This window comes from Halichoerus grypus, chromosome 3, assembly GCF_964656455.1.
Source record: "Halichoerus grypus chromosome 3, mHalGry1.hap1.1, whole genome shotgun sequence".
NCBI classification, from domain to species: domain Eukaryota; kingdom Metazoa; phylum Chordata; class Mammalia; order Carnivora; family Phocidae; genus Halichoerus; species Halichoerus grypus.
This window is the reverse complement of record NC_135714.1, coordinates 945,677-963,643: the sequence shown is the minus strand read 5'-3', so window position 1 is coordinate 963,643 and position 17,967 is coordinate 945,677. Positions and strand designations below refer to the sequence as shown.

At 61.4% G+C, this 17,967-nt stretch overlaps 2 protein-coding genes across 3 annotated transcripts; one reads left to right on the top strand and one right to left on the bottom strand.

Annotated features, from left to right (window-relative positions):
* Positions 1–243: 243 nt before the first annotated feature.
* On the bottom strand, positions 244–11,994 carry TACC3 (transforming acidic coiled-coil containing protein 3). 2 transcript variants are annotated; one of them, XM_036070181.2, is made up of 16 exons: positions 11,846–11,992; positions 9,630–9,792; positions 9,326–9,468; positions 7,495–8,442; positions 6,723–6,798; positions 6,437–6,572; positions 4,656–4,708; positions 4,224–4,327; positions 3,795–3,882; positions 3,555–3,659; positions 2,753–2,829; positions 2,631–2,674; positions 2,015–2,175; positions 928–1,034; positions 719–839; positions 244–433 (listed from the first exon to the last, which is right to left on the bottom strand). In XM_036070181.2, the coding sequence occupies exons 2-16, from the start codon at positions 9,789–9,791 to the stop codon at positions 368–370; spliced, it is 2,391 nt and encodes a 796-aa protein (XP_035926074.1). In that variant the 5' UTR covers position 9,792; positions 11,846–11,992; the 3' UTR covers positions 244–367. The 2 variants fall into 2 exon arrangements, 1 of the variants encoding a protein (XP_035926074.1); XR_013446229.1 differs by lacking the exon at positions 244–433 and having other exon boundaries at positions 807–839; positions 928–1,138; positions 11,846–11,994.
* A 313-nt stretch (positions 11,995–12,307) lies between these two features.
* On the top strand, positions 12,308–17,652 carry TMEM129 (transmembrane protein 129, E3 ubiquitin ligase). Its single transcript, XM_036070182.2, has 4 exons — positions 12,308–12,737; positions 14,673–15,147; positions 15,827–15,986; positions 16,097–17,652. The coding sequence occupies exons 1-4, from the start codon at positions 12,533–12,535 to the stop codon at positions 16,343–16,345; spliced, it is 1,089 nt and encodes a 362-aa protein (XP_035926075.1). The 5' UTR covers positions 12,308–12,532; the 3' UTR covers positions 16,346–17,652.
* The last annotated feature ends 315 nt before the right edge of the window (positions 17,653–17,967 follow it).

Sequence of the window (17,967 nt, the reverse complement as noted above, 5' to 3'; positions counted from 1 at the left end):
TCAACACGACGGTAGGTGTTCATTCACCGTGGCCACAAAGCACCTCAGTAACGCGGGGGCCACAGCCCCACCCGGGGACGCAGGCCAACCGTCCCCCTGCCGGGGACCACGTGGCCGTGCGAGGAAAGGGCTGGCGCCCTCCGGGCAAGCTCGAGGTCTGCGGGTCACGGCAGCGGCGGCCGGGTCAGCCTCTGGCCAAAGCCAGAAACCCACATTATAGTCAAAACCAGGCAACTTCAACACTTGAACCAAAGGGAAACTTTATTTACTCTTCTTTTTAAAGCAATCTAGTTTAAAAACAAGAGATCAAGAGAGAAGAGAAGAAACTTCCACAGACAGACACACAAATGGGGCGGGGGCTTCCGTGTCAGATCTTCTCCATCTTGGAGATGAGATCATCACAGATTCGGGTCAGTTCCTCGTTTTCCTTAGTCTGAAGGAGAAAAGTCAAAACCCTATTTGTTTTCCCGAAGATTTTATTCTGAAGTCCTCCCTACATCCCCCGTGGGGCTCGATCTCACAACCCCGAGATCAGAGTCGCACGCCCTTCCGACTGAGCCAGCCGGGCACCCCGAATCCTGCCATTCTCCGAAGCGGCAGCCTGGGAGCAGGCCACGGGCCCTCGTACGAGGCACTGGCTAAGGGCATGTGCTACAGGGCAGGTCCCCGAGCCGGGAGGGCTCCCCCCCACCAGGCGCCGGGGGTCCTGTGTGCCCACCTTTTGCTCGACTGCCTTCTCCAGCGAGTGGATGCGCATCTGTCCCTTCCTCAGGCTGGCCTGGAAGGCCAGGGCCTCCGCTTGGGCCCTGCTACGCACCTGGGCCATCTCCTCGCTGGCCCTGGGGACACACAGGGCAGGGCTGAGAGGCCGGGGACGGGGGCGTCCCCCCCTCCAGGCTTGCTAGACCTTTCTCCACCTGCACTCACAGCTGGAGCTTCTCCTCTGCGTGGGCCTTCAGGGCCTGGTACCGCTGGCCTTCCTTCTCTATCCTCGCTATGTAATCCTCCACACACTTCTTCAGCGACTCTTCATTCTTCAGAGAACGAGCAGACGTGAACCGCTTGCAGCTGGCCACTGTCGGAGCCCCCCAGGCCTGGCCTTTTGGTCAGGTGTGGATGGGTCCGCCATCAAGGCTCTCTGGGACGTTAACAGAACAGCAGCTCCGACGAGGCAGGCCACATGAACACAGCTGGAGGCCTTCCCCCTCCCCCTGCCACATCTGACCCCTGGCCCTCCTGGCTGCCGCGGCCCCCACGCCTCTGGCAGGCATTGCTGCCCGCAGGAGGGCACATCTGGACGCGTGGCCGGGGCTGTCTACAGCCTTGCAGCAGAGTCTTAGGTCTGACAAAGTCAATAGCTGAGAGGCAGGGGTGTAGGGAAGCGCGTGGTCAGGGGGAAGGCTGGAGGCTGAGCCCTTGCCCCTTATGGCCACAGGCCCCCCTTTCAGCTTTGCCCTCTGCTTCCTTCTTCCACGTCAGGCGGCCCCTTCTAGGCCCCCTGCCCCCGCGCCCAGCACAAGCCCGTCTTGGCACCTGTGCGTGCGGTCCCCGAGTGCCGCGCATGTGCCTCCCGATGCCCTCTGGGAGGGGACCAGCTCCTTCGGGGGACTCCCCTTGCAGAGGGTGAAAGGGTTGGCCGCAGGGGGAGCCCTGCCCGGCCGTGTGCCCAGAATGCACCCATGCAGTGGGGCCACTGACGTCCCAGTGGCCCAGGCCCTGCTCCAGAAGGGAGCCACTGGAGCTCCTCGGTGCCCGCTGCACACCTAGGCACCCGCTCGACCTGCCGTGGCTGTCTCCCATCTGGGCCCCACGGCCCCCCTGCTCACGTCCCTGGACAAATAGTAACGTCCTCCAAGCCTGGGCCTGGCGGCGAGGGGAAGGCGCGGCCAGGTGCCACCTGGGTTATCTTCCTAACCAAGCCGAGGACACGGGGCAGGCTGGCTCCGTGGCTGACCACAACCCCCTGGGGACCCTCTGCAGGAGGACAGGCACGGGCCCACTCGGCACCACCTACCGTGCGATACCCCTCGATCACCTCCTTCTGTTTCTCAAACCGCTTGAAGAGGTCAGAGAAAGACTTTTCCATGGAGCTCAGATCAGCAGTCAGTTGGTCTTTTTCCTTCAGAATCTTCTGGATCTCCGCTTTTGCAAGTTCCTTCTGTTTCTGAGCCTCCTCTTGAGAAGACAAAAAGCACCTGGGTGAGAGGTGCCGGCCCCCAGACAGCACACAGGAGGCAGGAGACGCGCAGTGGTGGAGGAGAGGTGGGCAGTCCACCCGTGGTCCCGCTAAGGGCCGGGTGACAGGGCCCCCCTCCGACATGATCTTCCCGAGCAGAGCCTGGGGGGGCCCGAGGGCCAGCCCTGGGTGGGGGGACAGGAACCCGCTGGAGCTTGAGGCTTCGCCCGGGGTGAGGACCGGTACTCACTCCGAGCCCTGCCTGACACGTCCAGCGCCCAACACCCGGAGGCCACACTGGACGCGTAGCCCCTGGGGGTGTGGGGGGCAGACCGTGGGGACAGCGACCATGGCAGGGACCCCACACACGCACCCAGGGTCTGGCCAGTCCTGGTGCCACCCGGCCCCGACTGCCAGACGCCCCCTCACGGGCCTCAGCTGCGCCAGCACTCACCCATCGCCTGGTACACGATCCCCTCGAACCCGTCCATTATCCTCCTGCGGGGAGAACGGAGGTGCCCGTGAGCACCCGCGGCAGGCGAGCCCGAGTCGCCCAGAGCGCGCCGCGGGCCTTACCCCATTTCCAGGTTCTTGGCGTGCAGCGCCTCACACCTGCTCTTCAGCAACGCGTTCTCCTCGCGTGTGGCCTCCACCTGCGCAAACCAGAGCACGCGGATGCTGGGCACCCCTCACGCCCAGACTCCCTGGGGCGATGTGTCTGAGTCGGGGGAGGGGCTGTGAGGAGCCCCGGTCAGGCCAAGGACCTTGTGCCCCGCTGGGGGCGGTGGTGGGGCCAGCGGGTGCCCAGAGAGGGCACGTGGCCCCCCGGGCATCGTCGGTCAGATGCTATGGGTTCCCCTCGGTGGGCAGGCACGCACCAGGGGACCCATCGGCCCCCACGAACCACGTCAGCATGCGGGTGGGTGGGGGACACCTCCTGCCGCAGGCAAGGCTGGGAGAGCAGCCTGCGGGGGCGGGGGGCCTCACGCCGTGAGCTCCCGGGCCAGCTCTGAGCAGGACAGGCGGCCACGGGGCACTAAGGCCAGGGCAGGACTTGGCAGCCGGCGCACACAGCCCGCGCCCAGCACGCAGGCCTCCCAAGAGGGGCCGAGCCAAACACTGCCCAGGGGCTGGCTTCCCGCTTCGCGACCCCCGGGGGGGCCGGAGCAGTGCCTGTGGAGGACGCCCGAGCCCCTCAGGGTGTAAGCAGCTTCTCGGGAGATGCTGGGTGGAAACACTGGGCTGGGAAACCAGGAGGCGGACATTCACGATTCTCCTTGCCGCCACACGGGGAAAGCTGGTGCTCAGAGCCGTCACCCGTCAGCCCGTGGCCGCCGCAGCGTGCCGGGAACCCAGGCTCCCCGCACCCTGTCCTCACCGCCGCGTCCATGTCCTTCTGGCTATACTGCAGCACGTCCACAATGGACCCCACGGGCAGCGGCGGACCCCCAGGCCCGAAGCCACAGGGAGGGGGGTCCAGCACCTGTGGGCCAGGGAGGACAAGCCCTCAGAGGCCGGGGCTCCCAGTGCAGCACAGCGAGCCCCCCACCCTGTGCCAAGGAGCGGCTCTGCACCCCCCAGCGTGAAGTGAGACCCATAACCGGGGAGGAGCACTCACGGGAGCATCTGGGGCTCCTAGGAAGTCAAGTTCCACTAGCTTCGCCTCGGGCGGGCTTCCTGAGGAGGGCACGGCCACGTCCTGCGCACTGAGACCCCAGAACAGGAGGTAAATGCACCCATTTTCCCCAAAGACCGAGAACAACCTCTGTTACAACCGCTCAACTCCCCCTCGTGGCTCTGCCACCGCGGTGCAAGCCGCCACCCAGCCACGTGCACCCACAAGGCCTTACTCATGAGGCCCGGCAAAGGCTGGCTCTGACCCACGGTCACTGCTCCTGCACCTGAGGGGCTCCAGAGAGCTCCGCTGGGGTCTACTTTTCTCAGGCGGAGTCACGAATGTCCCCACTTAATCTAGAATAATCTCCGGTCGACGGCCACCGCCAGCCCGCCCGCCTGCACTAAGCTCCACGGCCAGAGGGGGGCGTACCTGCTGGTCTCCAGAGCCACAGGCACTGGTCTCGGAGGGCTGTCCTTCAGGAGCGGGTCAAACTTGAGGTACAAGGACTGTTTCCTCAGGGCTGACTCCTTAAACTAAGGGGTGGACGAGTCAGCAGGTTCACCGTCACCTGATGGATGACGGCCCCGAAGGCTGGGCCTGGGGAGACCCCAGCACAGAGCAGTGTGCCCTTGAGCTCCCCTCTGCATGGGAGCTTGAGACGGGCAGCGTGAGACCGCAGGTGCGGCTCGGGAAGGGGCCCTGGGGAGCCTCAGACGCCCGCCATAGCACGGACACCACTGGTGCGCGAGTAGGACCTTCATCATTTTGGAGGCGGGACAGTGGCTCAGGGCTGTTCTAGAAAGAGCCCCCTTTGGAGAAGCCTACTTTGGAAAAGACTGCCATGACGGTGCAGGTACTCACCGAGGAACTCCCAAACTGCTCCAGATAATCCACCTCGGCTCCTGTGCCTAGAACTAAGAGGGAGAGCGTCAGCGTGGCAGTCACCGACCCATAGGCGGCGGTCACCGACCCACACGCAGTGCACTCTGCTGCTCGGCGCAGTGACCGGCAGCCCTGCCCGGAGCGGTGACCCGCCCTCTCCCGCCCACCCCACACTGGGCACCACCAATCCGGCCTCATGCTAATGACACCTGGGGCCGGGTCGCCTTGTGGGGCCGTCCTGTGGGCTGTCGGGAGAGAAGCAGCACCTCTCCAGGTGTGATAACCAAAAGTGTCCCAAGGGACCAAATCTCCCGGGCTTAGAGCTACTGTTTAAAATGACCCTAGATGTTCCTTGAATTCCGGATAATATAAACTTTCACTTAAAAAAACCTAAGGATAGCTCATGTCATATATAAAAATTAACTCAAGATAAATAAAAACCCCAAACATAAGAGCTACAACTATAACATTTTTAGAAAACGTAATGATAAATCCTCGTGTTATCACATTTGGCAAAGATTCTTAGACTTCACACCAAAAGCACAAAGAACAAAAAAAAAAAGGTAAACGGGACTTTAGGGTTAATATCTGTGCTTCAAGGATGCCACGGGGAGAGAGAAAGCCCACAGACCAGGAGACGTTCGTCACCTATCCGGTAAGAAATCCCTCCCTAGGATAGATTGGAAGCCCTTACAACCTGGTAACAAAAAGACAATTCGGAGTCAAACAGGAGGCAAAGGACCCAGCAGACATTCCACGGAAGGTGTGAAAGGCACACGAAAAGGTGCTCGTCAGCAGGGAGATGCAGATCAAAATTCACGGAGGGGGCAACGCCCCCCCCCGCCCCCCCCGCGGCTGGAGGCTGGAATCGAAGTCTCGGAGGCCCCCGCGGAGCTGCCGAGGCCGTGGAGAGATCGGGACCTCGAACACTGCTGCCGTGGGATCGTTACGTGGTGCAGCCGCTTTGGAGAGCAAGCTGGCGGCTCCTCAGCATCACCCACAGTTACTGTGTGACCCGCAGTTCCCCTTCTAGGTTTATTCCCCAGGCCAACGAGCACTCACGTCCACACAGACACGTGGACACGAATGTTCGCGGCACTCTCACTGAGCAAACAACCCAGACGCCCATCAGCTGGTGAAGGGAAACGTCAGTTGTGGTCCATCCGCACAGTGGCAGGCTACTCAGCTGGGAAAGGAACGAAGCAGCGACACGCGCTACAAGGTGGAGGATCCGTGAGAACCTGACGTTCAGTGAGAAACCAGACCCGAGAACCCCCCGTGTGACTCTGGGGTCCCTGGGATCATCCTGCCACGACCTAACCCTGCACTCTGTTCCCAGTCTCCTCTCTGCCTGAAGGTTAAGTAAGCCACATCGAGACCCTGTCAAGTTGCCTGCTCTCTCAATTGCATCATAGATTTTCCCTGGAAGCATCTCAGAGTCCGGAGGACCCCCCATGTTGAAGGTCAGAGCTGTGTGTTCTCCGTCTGGACTCACCCTTCCATCAGGATCTCTCCACCAACCAACAAGGCCCCTGCCGCCTGTGTGTTTGCACAGAACCTTTCCCGAGTCTGATTTCCGGTCCTGGAAATCCCTACACCAGGGGTATGTCCTGAAAGTGTCCACAGCCCCTGCGTGTGTCGCTTCAAGTCAGGGAACAAAGCTGCCTATGGGGCAGTCTCCCGAAAACACCACTGAACACGGCACTCACAGAACAACAACCAGCTGGTGGGGACAGACAGGTGACCCGGGGACAACGTACCCTCAGCTGGGTCTCGGAAGTGCTCCTCCTCCGGCTCCGAGGCAGGCTCCGGGCCCCGCGGAGGAGTGGGGGGCGCAGGCTCACCGCCCGGGCTGCCCGCGGGAGCTGATGCACCTGCCCAGTCCGCAGCTCCCTCCTGGAAGAAGGGCGACTCAGTTCGGGCATCTGGTGAGGTCGAAGGTCCGGTGTAGGGCCCGTGCCGCGCCGTGTCCCGCCCGGTCTCCGCCGGCCGCCCTCCGCCCGTGTGCGCGCAGCACGACAGCACGGGCCAAGCCCGCCTCCATACCTCGCCTGCTGTGCCCGGGGTCCCGGCCGCGGTCTGTGCCATAGGTGTGTCATCCGTGGAGGCTGAAGGCACCTGCCTGAACAGATGGGGTCAGCAGGGCCTGTGCCCCGGCGCCGAGCTGCCTCCTGCCCTGTGAACCCTCGCCTCGAAGGTCAGGGGCTACGCGGGAGTCCCAGCAGAGCCGTCCCCACCCACCTCCACTGCCCAAGGAGCAGGAGCCTCCCAGGGGCCTCGGCAAGGAGCTCTCAGGCCGGTTCAGCTCAGAGAGCAAACCCCAAGGGCTCACTTGTCCTACTTCACCAGGAAACAGGCAAACGCGCCGGAGGGAGGGTCACCGAGGGCCAGGCCGGGCCAGTAGCGGGGAGGTGGCCTCCAGGACCGTCAGGGTGCACTCGTGGCTGAGAGCTGCCCGTGCGAGCCCTCGGTGGCCGTGAAGCCGCCGTCCCCAGGGCGCCACGAGAGCCTGGAGCACCGCAGCAAGTGCACGGAGCCACTCCACTGGCTTCGCAGCCGCGGACGGCGTTCGGAGATCTTTCTAAAGCTCCGGGTTTTTTATAGAAAACGCTCTGAGAAAGCACGGGGACGGAAAAGGGCGCCACTGTGTGCTTTCGCCCCCCATTTCTCCCTAGCCACCTGCAGTGGCTGTGAGCACCCTCCTCAGCCTTGGGACCCACGACCGGCAGCCGCCCCCCCGGCCCCTTCTCTGGCCTGGGGTCCCCGGCACGCACGCTGTTGAGCAGCTACCCCGCCACCACTGCCACCTAGTACTCACTGGCTCGGAGAGGAGCGCCCTGCGGCCTCGGGACCAGCACACAGCTCCTCGGCCACGGGCTCGGCTGGCCCGCTCTGGGGGCACTCTGGGGGCGGGGCCCCTCCTCCACCTTCAAATGGGTTAAAGTTTGGGTCCTCCAGCTTGTTCCAGTCCAGGTTGTAAGACCCCTGGGGAAGGGGAACGGGCCCCTCACCCGCCTCCTCGGGGGCCTTTTCCTGCCTCGCCTCTGACATCCTAGAGGGAGGTTTAAGGCCGGGTCTCTTCCCCAGTTCCCTTGGTGGGGACAACGTTTTGCTGGTGGCATTGTCAGAGAAATCAAATTCTAGTCCTATGGGCGCGCTGCTCCAAGAGCTGGCCCTCTGGCCATCAGCTTCTTTCTTCTGAGGACTTGGGGACGTGGCCCCTGCAGCCTTCAGAGGGCTGGCCAGGATGGTGTTCCCAGGACCAGAGGGGTCTTCAGGGCCAGCCGGGGCCTCGCCAGGCAGGTCTGTGAGGGGTCCTTCTTCACGTGCTCCTGTTGGGGGAGTACCAGGGGGCAGAGCAGCTCTGGCTGAGGAAGCAGGGACCTGGTTCGAGCTTTCTCTGGCACCTCTGGGAGGGTCTTCTGTTCGGTGTTGGGGAGCCATCTGGGAAGGGTCTTCTAGGATTTCCGAGGTGGAGGTAACACTTTTTTCTAAGAAATGAGAATGAACATTTTCCTCCAAGGCTTGCTCAGGGCTCACAGATGTTTGTCCTAGAGAAGCCACTTGATCTTCAAGAGTTTCTGGCATCTGGGGAGAGCTTGAGGGATCCAGGCTGGCCAGGTGAGCTGAGGTGGGCCCACTGGAATGCTGCCTATCTTCAGAGGCTGGTCTCACATCTGCTGGAGGGGGATTGGCATTGGCCACCATTCGTTTCTGGAGAATTCCATTGGTCATTTTGGTGTCAACTTCCTTGGTGAACTGTTGGCTTTTCAGAAACAAACTTAGTTAACGCTAAGGAACCTATTAGCTTTTTAATTAGAATTTAACCCCCGGGGAAACATTACCTAAAAACAGAAAAAAAGAACAGTCAACCCTCTTCCTAGAAGGACTAACTTTCCCAAGTAAATCCTCATAAATCAAAACTAGTGGTCCAACTAGATCATGCAGGTTTCCGAGAGAGCGGAAACATGACACGTAATCACAGTTAAGGTTTTCTCTGCTTGCCTATTTCCCCCTTTCAATTGGGGACCACCGGCTACATAATCCGGGGCACAGGAGGATCAAGGTTTTCACTGAAGAGAAAGGCAAGCTTGAGAGCTCTTGAGAACACCCAAGGCTGACTTGCAAACAGAAAGGAGACCCCAGTGGGTATGAAAAAAGAAACCTAACCACAAAGCATCCTTCCTCGGAGATGTGCTCAGACGTTTCATGAAATTAGAGAAACAAAAGCCAGGCCAATGTGTTGGCAAAAGCACAGTACAGGACTGGGACATAAAACTTAAACTTATTTGGGGCGCCTGGGTGGCTCAGTCAGTTGGGCATCTGACTCTTGGTTTTGGCTCAGGTCAGATCTCAGGATCGTGAGACTGAGATTCTCTTTCTCCCTATGCCCCTCCCCACTCGTGCTCTCTCTTTACAAATAAGTAAAAAAATCTTAAACAAAAAAACTTATTCTACACATTTTGTTAATTGCTTTTCTACTAACAAGTGGCTTCTAATGCGAGCATGCCGGGCAACACATCGCATGACCTCAGAGCAGAAACCAGGAGGAACTCGACCAGATGTGACTAACGACAAAACAGAATTTTTCTGCTGTTTCCGCTGGAGACGTTACAAATTACAGTGCATCAAGCAGCATCAGCACTTACTTCTCTTTCTGGGTCCGGTTTTGAGGAGAGTTTTCTAACCCAACAGCATCCTCCAGAGCAAAAGGAGCCTCGAGCTTGCTGCTCATGCTAGGACTTAATATCCGGTGCGTCTGTGGGTCCCGCAGAGGAGTCTGAAAAGTCACCTGTTGGGGGAGGAGGAGACCTGTTCGATAATTCAAGTCTTCAACCACTATGGCGCTATGCGGCAGTGCCCTGCCCACTTCCGTAAGTCCCCAGGAAAGCAAGTCCCAGGGTGACCTAATGAGTGACACACAGTAGATTTACACGGGCAAAGTGTGCTTACTTTCATAGCTTTAAATACACTCTTCGGTGGCACATTTTCTTTCTGTGACAGACGAAGAACAGATAGTCTTCCGGTAAGTTCCGGTGGTGAAAACAGGAACTCGCAGTTTTCTGCATTTTTGTCACCAGTGACGTTTTCATCACTGTAGGTCTGCAGACTCATTCTGGAAAAGCAGACAGTTTACGTCAGTATGAGGACTGTGCAGTCTGGATTAAGAGCCAGGGCAAGGAGTGAGCCTCACAGGGCAGATGTCCCCTTCCTGCACAGGTGGGTCACATCTCAGGCAGCATGTCCTCTGCCAGGCAGTCCTTGTCCTGTTTTAGGGCAGCTGCCACCTCCCAGGACAAAGAGCCACAAGGGCCTTCAGCCCACAGGACAAGGGAGAAGAATCAGGTCCTCAAAACAATTTGAACTTGGGGTGCCTGGGTGGCTCAGTCATTAAGCGTCTGCCTTCGGCTCAGGTCATGATCCCAGGGTCCTGGGATGGAGCCCCGCATCGGGCTCCCTGCTCCGCGGGAAGCCTGCTTCTCCCTCTCCTACTCCCCCTGCTTGTGTTCCTGCTCTCGCTGTGTCTCTGTCAAATAAATGAATAAAATCTTAAAAAAAAAAAAAAATTTGAACTTAGTGGGTAAAGGTCAGGAGACAGGGGTGCTGGCCTGTCAGAAAGCCTGGGTCTCCCCTCAGGCCTCCGCTGAAGGCGCTGAGGCCACAGCCCAGAGGCAGCAGGTTGCCAAGTTAGCCGAGAGCAAGAAAGCAGAAGGGTGCTGTGGCCTGCTCTTCCGTCACAGGCCAGGAGGAGCACACTGGGGCATCGTGAGGGCCGAGGCCCAGAGGAAGAGCGGGACAAGGCAGCAACCGGCAGATCCAGAATTACTTGGTGGGGAGTTGAAAAGCTTCTACACTGAGATTTGGAGTCTAGAAATATATACCAGCGACCTCCACTGAGACCCAGAAGGTTCTAGAACAGTCCCCACCCCTTTCCCAAGGTCCTCATGATGGTCGCCAGCATGACATTCCCAACCCAGGAGTCGCTGGAGGGCCTGTCCACGGGAACATCACAGGTATTTGCTGGTGGTGGGGGTGCTGGAGGTTGCAGCTTGAAGAGCAAGGCCGGGGTGTCGGGGGCAGAAGGAGCAAGGGTGCCCCGGAAAGAGGTGAGTCAGGGTAACAAGATGCCCTGGAAGGTATGGGGGTGGGGCCATGTGTGTGGAGGCCAGGGAAGGGCAGGAGGGAAGTGGGGGTCAAAGACTCCCGCAGCCAGCCAGGGGTGGAGAGAGCAGCCCTGGCTTGGCCAGCGGGCCCACAAGGCATCTGGAAGGCGGAGAGAAACAGAAGGGCGACTTTTAGATTTTTGGCGTGAACACTGGGTAAAACGGGAAGGGACAGCTGGACGGCTGTGGGATACACGAGGGAGGGGGCCCAGAGGACACCTTCCCGCAGTCCCTCTCCTGAGGAAGGTGGGAGAACAGCCGTGGCAGGCTCTGCAGGTCTGGCTTCCACGGACAATGGGGAGAAGGCTCCCGAGCAGAGGCCGCGAGGCCAGACAGCCCAGTGGGCGAAGGTCCGGGTCTGCGGGGGGAACAGGGCGGAGCTGCGCCGAGCAGCTGGGGAGAATCAGCAGGCCCGGGAGGCCCGGTGCAGCCCGAGTCGGCGATGGCTCGCAGGTGGGGCGTGGAGAAAGCAGCACGAAGCTGCCCCGGGGAGGGAGGCGCGGCGCCGCACAGCCGGGAAGGGCTGGGGAGCGGGCCGCGAGCCGGTGGCGCGGATGCAGGCGGTGTCTGAGGCTGGACGGTCACCAGGGGACGGCGGGGGAGGCCAACGGACTGGACCGCGAGGGACCCTGACACACCGACCTCCCGGGGGCCGACAAGGGAGACCGAGGAGGAACCGGTAAGGCAGGAGCCCCCCCAGGCGTCTCCGCCCACGGGCTGCGGCCGGAAACCAGCAGGGCACGCGGGCTGCCGGTGACCCCGGCAGGAAGGCGCCCCTGGTAGGGCGGCCGCAACAGCCGGCGGGGTGGGCCCAAGAGAGCAGGGGTGCTGTGCGGACGGCGCACCCCGGAGCCGCGGGAGGAGCGCAGAGGGAGGAGGGCCCGTCAAGGGCGGGCGCCGCCCAGCTGCCGCGGGGGTCGGGGCCGGGGCGCGGAGCCCGAGGCCCGGAGGCTGGAGGAGGAGCTGGGGATGGATGCCCGAGCCCGGGACCCGGCCGCCGCCTACCTGCCGGCGGCCACGCGAAGCCGAGGGAGCGGGAGGCGCCGAGTCCGGGGGACCGTCCGCCCGCCGCCGATTCAAATACCGACGGTTGGAGCGCGCGGCCAATCAGCGCGAGGCCGGGGGCGGGACGCACAGGGCGCCGCGGCCACGCCTCCAGGGCGCCGGCGGCTCCGCTTCCGGGGAGAGGGGCACGCTGGGCGCGGCGGGCGCCGGAAGCCATGGGAATCCCGGCTCGCCGAGCTTGCGGAGGGGCGGGGGCGGGGTCTGCCGGGGACGCGACTGGGCTGCGCGGAAAGGCCAGGGCCTGAGAGCCATTGGCCCGGGCCTCGGTTTCCCCAGTTGTAAAATGGGACCAGCTGCAGCCGCCCCTAAGGCGGGTCGTGAGATGGAGCCGAACCCTCGCGAGGACTGGCGCGGCCTCAGCACTTCTGGCTGTGTGCGGGACGCGGCAACTGCGTTTCCCAGGGTGCCCCGCGTCGATGTGACGTCTCCTAGCGCGCCCCACGCCGGCCTGCGGACGGGACGCCATCTCCCAGAATGCCCCGCGGGCGGGGACACCATCTCCCAGAGCGCCCCGCGCCGGCCTGGCGCTGACCTGCCACCGCCCACCGGCTCGGAATTCTCGGGTCTGTTTCCCGTCGGGGGCTGCGGGACTCTCTCCGACGGCTTCCTGGCGGCCGCGGCAGCGCGATGGACAGCCCGGAGGTCACCTTCACGCTGGCCTACCTGGTGTTCGCCGTGTGCTTCGTGTTCACGCCCACCGAGTTCCACTCGGCCGGGCTCACGGTGCAGAACCTGCTGTCGGGCTGGCTGGGCAGCGAGGACGCCGCCTTTGTGCCCTACCACCTGCGCCGCACGTCCGCCACGCTGCTGTGCCACTCGCTGCTGCCGCTCGGTGAGCAGGCCGGACCCTCCCCCAGAGGGTCCTCGGGGCGCGGCACCGGCCTGTGTACCCCTTGGTGGGCGTAAGTGGCCCCGCGGGCTCGCGGCCGAGTTCCGGGACCCCAGAAGTGGAGTAGAGTCGGGGGAGGGCGCGCGGACCCCCGGTCGTTCCGAGTTGAGGAGAGACGCTGACTCCGAGAGCCGCGGCTGTGGACTAACAGCCCGTGCGCTCTGAGACGGGCCTCTCGCGTCCGCGGCTCCCGAGAGCGGAGAGGAAGGTGCTGGCGGCAGGTGGCTGCTTGCAGGTGGCAGAAATGAAGGCTTAGAATATTGGGGGGCGGGCAAAGGGGATGATGGTTCGCCTAGCTGGGGCAGGTCATTTTGTGGGGGCAGTTCCCAGGAGAGCGGCATGAGTTAACTGATTCTAACGGAGGTGGAGGGATCTGGGAGAGCAGGTGGCCTGTCCCAGGCTTTGGAAGGTGGGTGTGAGAAAGGAGGCGGAGATGGGTAACCCCATGGGGGTGTCACAGGTGCAGAGGTTGGGGGGGGCGTGTTTGTGTGTGTGGCGGGGGCAAAATGCTCACACGTGGCCCAGGGCTTGGCCTGGGCGGAGACCCAGGTGCTCCTGGCCTCTGAGAGGCTGGTTTGTCAGCTGGTTGGACAGGCGACTGGCTGGAAAGAGGGTACTAGATGTGTGTGTGTGTGTGTTCTCTGGAGGATACAGAACAGAAGCAGGTCTAGAAGGGCAGGTGGCTGCTGGGCCCCGGTCGCTGGCTCAGTGGACTCAGGAGTTTCCAGCTGTCAGCAGGGCACAGCAGCCTGGGCCAGGTGTGGAGAGACTCCTGGAGGGGGCTGGGCTGAGGCCAGGTCTGTGCAGGAGGGCTGCCTGCCCATGCCAAGAAGGACACAGGGCCTTCTTGGTGGCAGTCTGGTGGTCTCCTTGGCCAAGTGGTTTCTGCCTGCTGTTGGGGTAACTATGTGGCTTTCTTAGCCTGAGGCCCCATCACCCCCGTAAGGCAGGGTTACCAATTAGCTGATTCCTCAGATGAGGAAAGCGCGGCTTGGAACTTGAGCTCCTGAGAGGGTCGTGGGTTGGGTTTCTGCCCTGGGAACTAAGGGTCCCCACAGCTTTCTGGAGTCCTTTTAGCCACATCTTTTCTAAAAGCCCGTGAGTGGCTGGACCATCACCATACTACACATGGACAGAGAAACCAGAACTTAGGGAGCTCAGTGACTCATGGAGGTGGAGGAGCCTGGCCTTGTGGCCAGTCCTGGGGTCTTTCTCTTCCTTTTCAACTTGTTTTGAAAAGCTTTGAAACTTGTATGCATGTTATCTACCGCTGCAAGATAAATTACCTGAAATGTGGTAACTTGATCAACAGTAAATGTTTACTATTACTTTGCAGCCTTAAATGAGCTCACGCAGGTATCCATTATCTACGTCAATTGTTCAGATATGCAGATTGCCCTGATCTGGCCAGCAGGGGCCCTGGAGCTATGGTGTTCCCCATTGTTCTCTGCTTACTGTTTGGCACACAAATCTGAGCTCTGGGATGGGTCACACTCTGATTTGCCTCCTCAGAGGGGGTAGGGTTGAGAGGCCAAGATCCCGCCCCTGGGAGGGCCAGTGTGTAGCTCTGCTTTGGGTGACACCAGATCCTTGTTTTTGTTTTTTGCGTTTTTTTTAGGTTTTCCTATTTCGGTGATCATGTATTACTCGTATAAAACTGAAGTAGTAAATTAAAAACGTGTTTTCCTCATTTATTGTATTACTGTTCTGGGCAAGGGTTGAGCTGGGTCAGCGTGGAGGCAGGTAAAGCGCACTTGCCCTGGGGTACTGTCGCCTGGCCCTGAGAGCTGACCAGGGTGGCCCTTGGTGGGCAGTATGGGGGGAGAACAGTGGCCTGGCAGTCCTGATTTCTGCTGAGGCCCTCCCCATCCTTTGTAGGCTACTACGTGGGCATGTGCTTTGCAGCTTCAGAAAAGCAGCTCTACTCCCTCGGCCAGGCCCCAGAGGCCTGGCGGCTCTTCCTCCTGCTGGCAGTGACTCTGCCCACCATCGCCAGCACGCTGATCTACTACTGGTCCTGTGATCAGTGGGCCCGCCACCCGCTGGCCCGCACCCTGGCCCTCTACGCCCTCCCGCAGTCAGGCTGGCGGGCTGTGGCCTCCTCAGTCAACACTGAGTTCCGGCGGATCGATAAGTTTGCCACGGGGGCACCAGGGGCTCGTGTGATTGTGACGGACACGTGGGTGATGAAGGTGACCACGTACCGTGTGCACGCGGCTCGGCAGCAGGACGTGCACCTGACCGTGACGGGGTCACGGCAGCACGCGCTCTCAGCGGACTCCAGCCTGCCTGTGCAGCTCCTCACCATCCACGTGGCCAGTGCCAGCCCTGGCGTGCGGGCCTTCGACATCCGGTAGGTACGCTTGTGGCCAGGGTCACAGTGAGGCTGGGGCGTGCCGGAGGCAGCCAGCAGTCAGGTTCTAGTCTTGGGTTCTTTGGGAGGCGATGACGCGTGGAGCACGTTCTTCTCGCCACCCTTCCAGCGGAACCCTCCCTCAAGGCCCCTTGTCCCCTCACACCCCCATAGGTACTCTCTGCTTCTGCTTTCTCTGTGTTCTCGTTTGAGCTGCCTTTTGCAGCTCTTTTCAGGGGAGCATGTTAGGGATGTTTGGGGGGGTGGTACAGGACTGAGGCTTGGTGGCTGTCTTGGCTTTGGGGCCCAAGCCGAGGTCTTCCTGTCCCATTCAGGCTTCGGACAGTCTGTTGTCCCTCTTCTGTGATCCCCTTTGTGCCTGAACTTGTTGAAAGCCAGGCATTCTGTGTCTCAGCTGCAATCTCCCCACTCTCTCTGCCCCTCCCTGCATCCCTTGAGGGCAGGTGGTCGGTGCTCCTTCTGTGGGCTCTGGCTTCAGGGCTGTCTTTGCTGGCTGGTCTTTATCAGGCGACTGGGCTGTGCCTGGGCTCCCAAATGCCATGTGGTTGTGGGTGCCGTCACCCTAGGCACCCCGGCGTCCCCACCAGGAATGATGGCCCTGCCCTGCAGAGGGGCCTCGGTTCAGTGGCCCCAGCCCAGCAGCCCCCACCTTGTGCAGGCTGAACTCCACGGAGTATGGTGAGCTGTGTGAGAAACTCCGCGCACCCATCCGCAGTGCGGCCAACGTGGTCATCCATCAGAGCCTGGGCGACCTGTTCCTGGAGACGTTTGCTTCCCTGGTGGAGGTCAACCCAACCTACTCGGTCCCTAGCAGCCAGGTGAGGGCTGGGTGGGGGCAGGTGGGTTCCCACAGGCCAGGCCCCCTGGGTGGGGGGGGGCACAGGGCCGTCTGGCCAGGCTCCCTGTGACCCTCTACGCCCGCCCATAGGAGCTGGAGGCATGCATTGGTTGCATGCAGACACGTGCCAGTGTGAAGCTGGTGAAGACCTGCCAAGAGGCAGCTGAGGGCGAGTGCCAGCAGTGCTACTGTCGCCCCATGTGGTGTCTCACCTGCATGGGCAAGTGGTTCGCCAGCCGCCAGGACCCACAGCGCCCTGACACCTGGCTTGCCAGCCACGTGCCCTGCCCCACCTGCCGTGCACGCTTCTGCATCCTGGATGTGTGTGCCGTGCGCTGAGCCTGCTGGCTGGAGCGAGGGAGTGGCCTTGGGGGTCCCAGCGAGCCCTGCTAGGGACCCCACAGCCACCATGAGGAGCAGCCAGGGCTCCAGGCCCTCATTTGTGTTGTCAGCCAGGGGTTCTTTCCCCAGCATGATGAAGGACGAGGGTTTTGTTTAAAAAGGAAGTTTTCCTCTGCAGCAGTGTCACTGGGATGGGACTTCAGTGCGTCCGCTTCCTTTGCTTCTTGTTTCTCCAGGTGGGGGTAGGTGCTGGACTTGGAACACGGTATGGTGTGGGGCCCGTTTCCAGAGCATTGTGAGGCTACCTGGGCTGTCTTCTGGACACCAGGGATCTGCCCCCATGGCCCTACCCTGAACCACTTGCCTTAATTTTGTGTAACACACCTGCCTTTCGGTTACGTGCCAGACCCAGGTTCATCCAAACTGGTTGCAGTCTGTCCTCCAGGCTCCTGTCTCCAAGCTGGCTGCTGGCTCTGTGCTATTGTGTCCCCTTTGCATCCCACCAGGCGGCTCTGAGGGTCTGGGGGAGAGTCTGGTGGTGCAGAGAGAGACTGGGGTGCCACTGCAGGGTGGCAGCACTGCCTGGGGCTTCCTGGGTGGGGTGGCCCCCACCTGCTATGTGGCCTGGGGAGATCCTGGACTTCCTGTTAGGGGCTGGCTTCTCTCAACTCCTATTCTTTAGCTGCATGCTTGTGGGGGTTGCCTATCTCCTGGAGGGCATGCACGTCCGTGCCTACTGCTGCCCGGTGAGTCCAGAGAAAGGCCAAGCCCGACTCCCAGCCAGAGGGGATACTGCGCGGAAGACAGCGACAGACCACATGCAGACAGACTTGGGACACGGCACAGGGCTGGCCACAGCTCTGTAGGGTCCACCTGGGTCAGAAAGTGATGTGCCTCTTCCCAGTTCCCGGTGGCACATCTAGGAGGGCGGTAGCAGCCCGGCCATGAGGCCCAGCTCTGACCGATGGGGTTGCTGGAGGGCGCCCTCGTATTTGTAGCTCTAAGCCCCCTTAGCCCGGCTGTTTGAAGCAAGGGTGTTGGACCCGGCCGGCTTGACTTGCCCGAGGCCGCACTGAAGCCCAGGGGTTTGGGAGCTGAGGCGGCTCGGTTTCGTGGGCCGCCAGGGTACCCGCAAACGAAGGCCATCAGAGGGGACGGCGAGCCCAGCCTCCGCCCAGGGTTTCAGGTGCCGCCGAAGGACTGAGTTGGGTTATTTTTACTACAAAAGAAAGTTACTTAGTTTTATAAAGACAAATTTATTGTATCTGAGCGATACGGTATTTAATAAAAGTCTGAAGTACATACTGGAATGTTTTGTTTTTCCTGATATTCGAACTGGTAACGGGGAGAAGCCGACTGGGAAGTAACCGCACTGCGCCCACTCCGTCTACACTGAGGAGGGAGGCGGGCGCTGCGGCAGCCGCAGCCGCACGACAGGGGTCTCGCCAAGCCCGTGCCCGGGGCTCCAGCGGGAGCGGGCCTGGGGTTCTGCGGAAGGGGTGGCGGGCCGGAGGGCCGTGGAGGGCCCGCGGAGGGCGGGCAGGGGTCAGGAGCCGGAGGCGACGGAAACGAGCTCTGCGCGGCGGGGAGAACCGACAGGGCCGGCGGCTGAGACGGAG

Coding starts and splice junctions, on each gene's coding strand:
- TACC3 (XM_036070181.2), bottom strand. CDS start 9,791: ATGAGTCTGCAGACCTACAGTGATGAAAACGTCACTGGTGACAAAAAT. Junction 6,573..6,722: donor CCCCGGGCACAGCAGGCGAG/GTATGGAGGCGG, acceptor CCCTTCTTCCAG/GAGGGAGCTGCGGACTGGGC. Junction 4,328..4,655: donor AGCAGTTTGGGAGTTCCTCG/GTGAGTACCTGC, acceptor TCCACCCCTTAG/TTTAAGGAGTCAGCCCTGAG.
- TMEM129 (XM_036070182.2), top strand. CDS start 12,533: ATGGACAGCCCGGAGGTCACCTTCACGCTGGCCTACCTGGTGTTCGCC. Junction 15,148..15,826: donor GTGCGGGCCTTCGACATCCG/GTAGGTACGCTT, acceptor CACCTTGTGCAG/GCTGAACTCCACGGAGTATG. Junction 15,987..16,096: donor ACTCGGTCCCTAGCAGCCAG/GTGAGGGCTGGG, acceptor GCCCGCCCATAG/GAGCTGGAGGCATGCATTGG.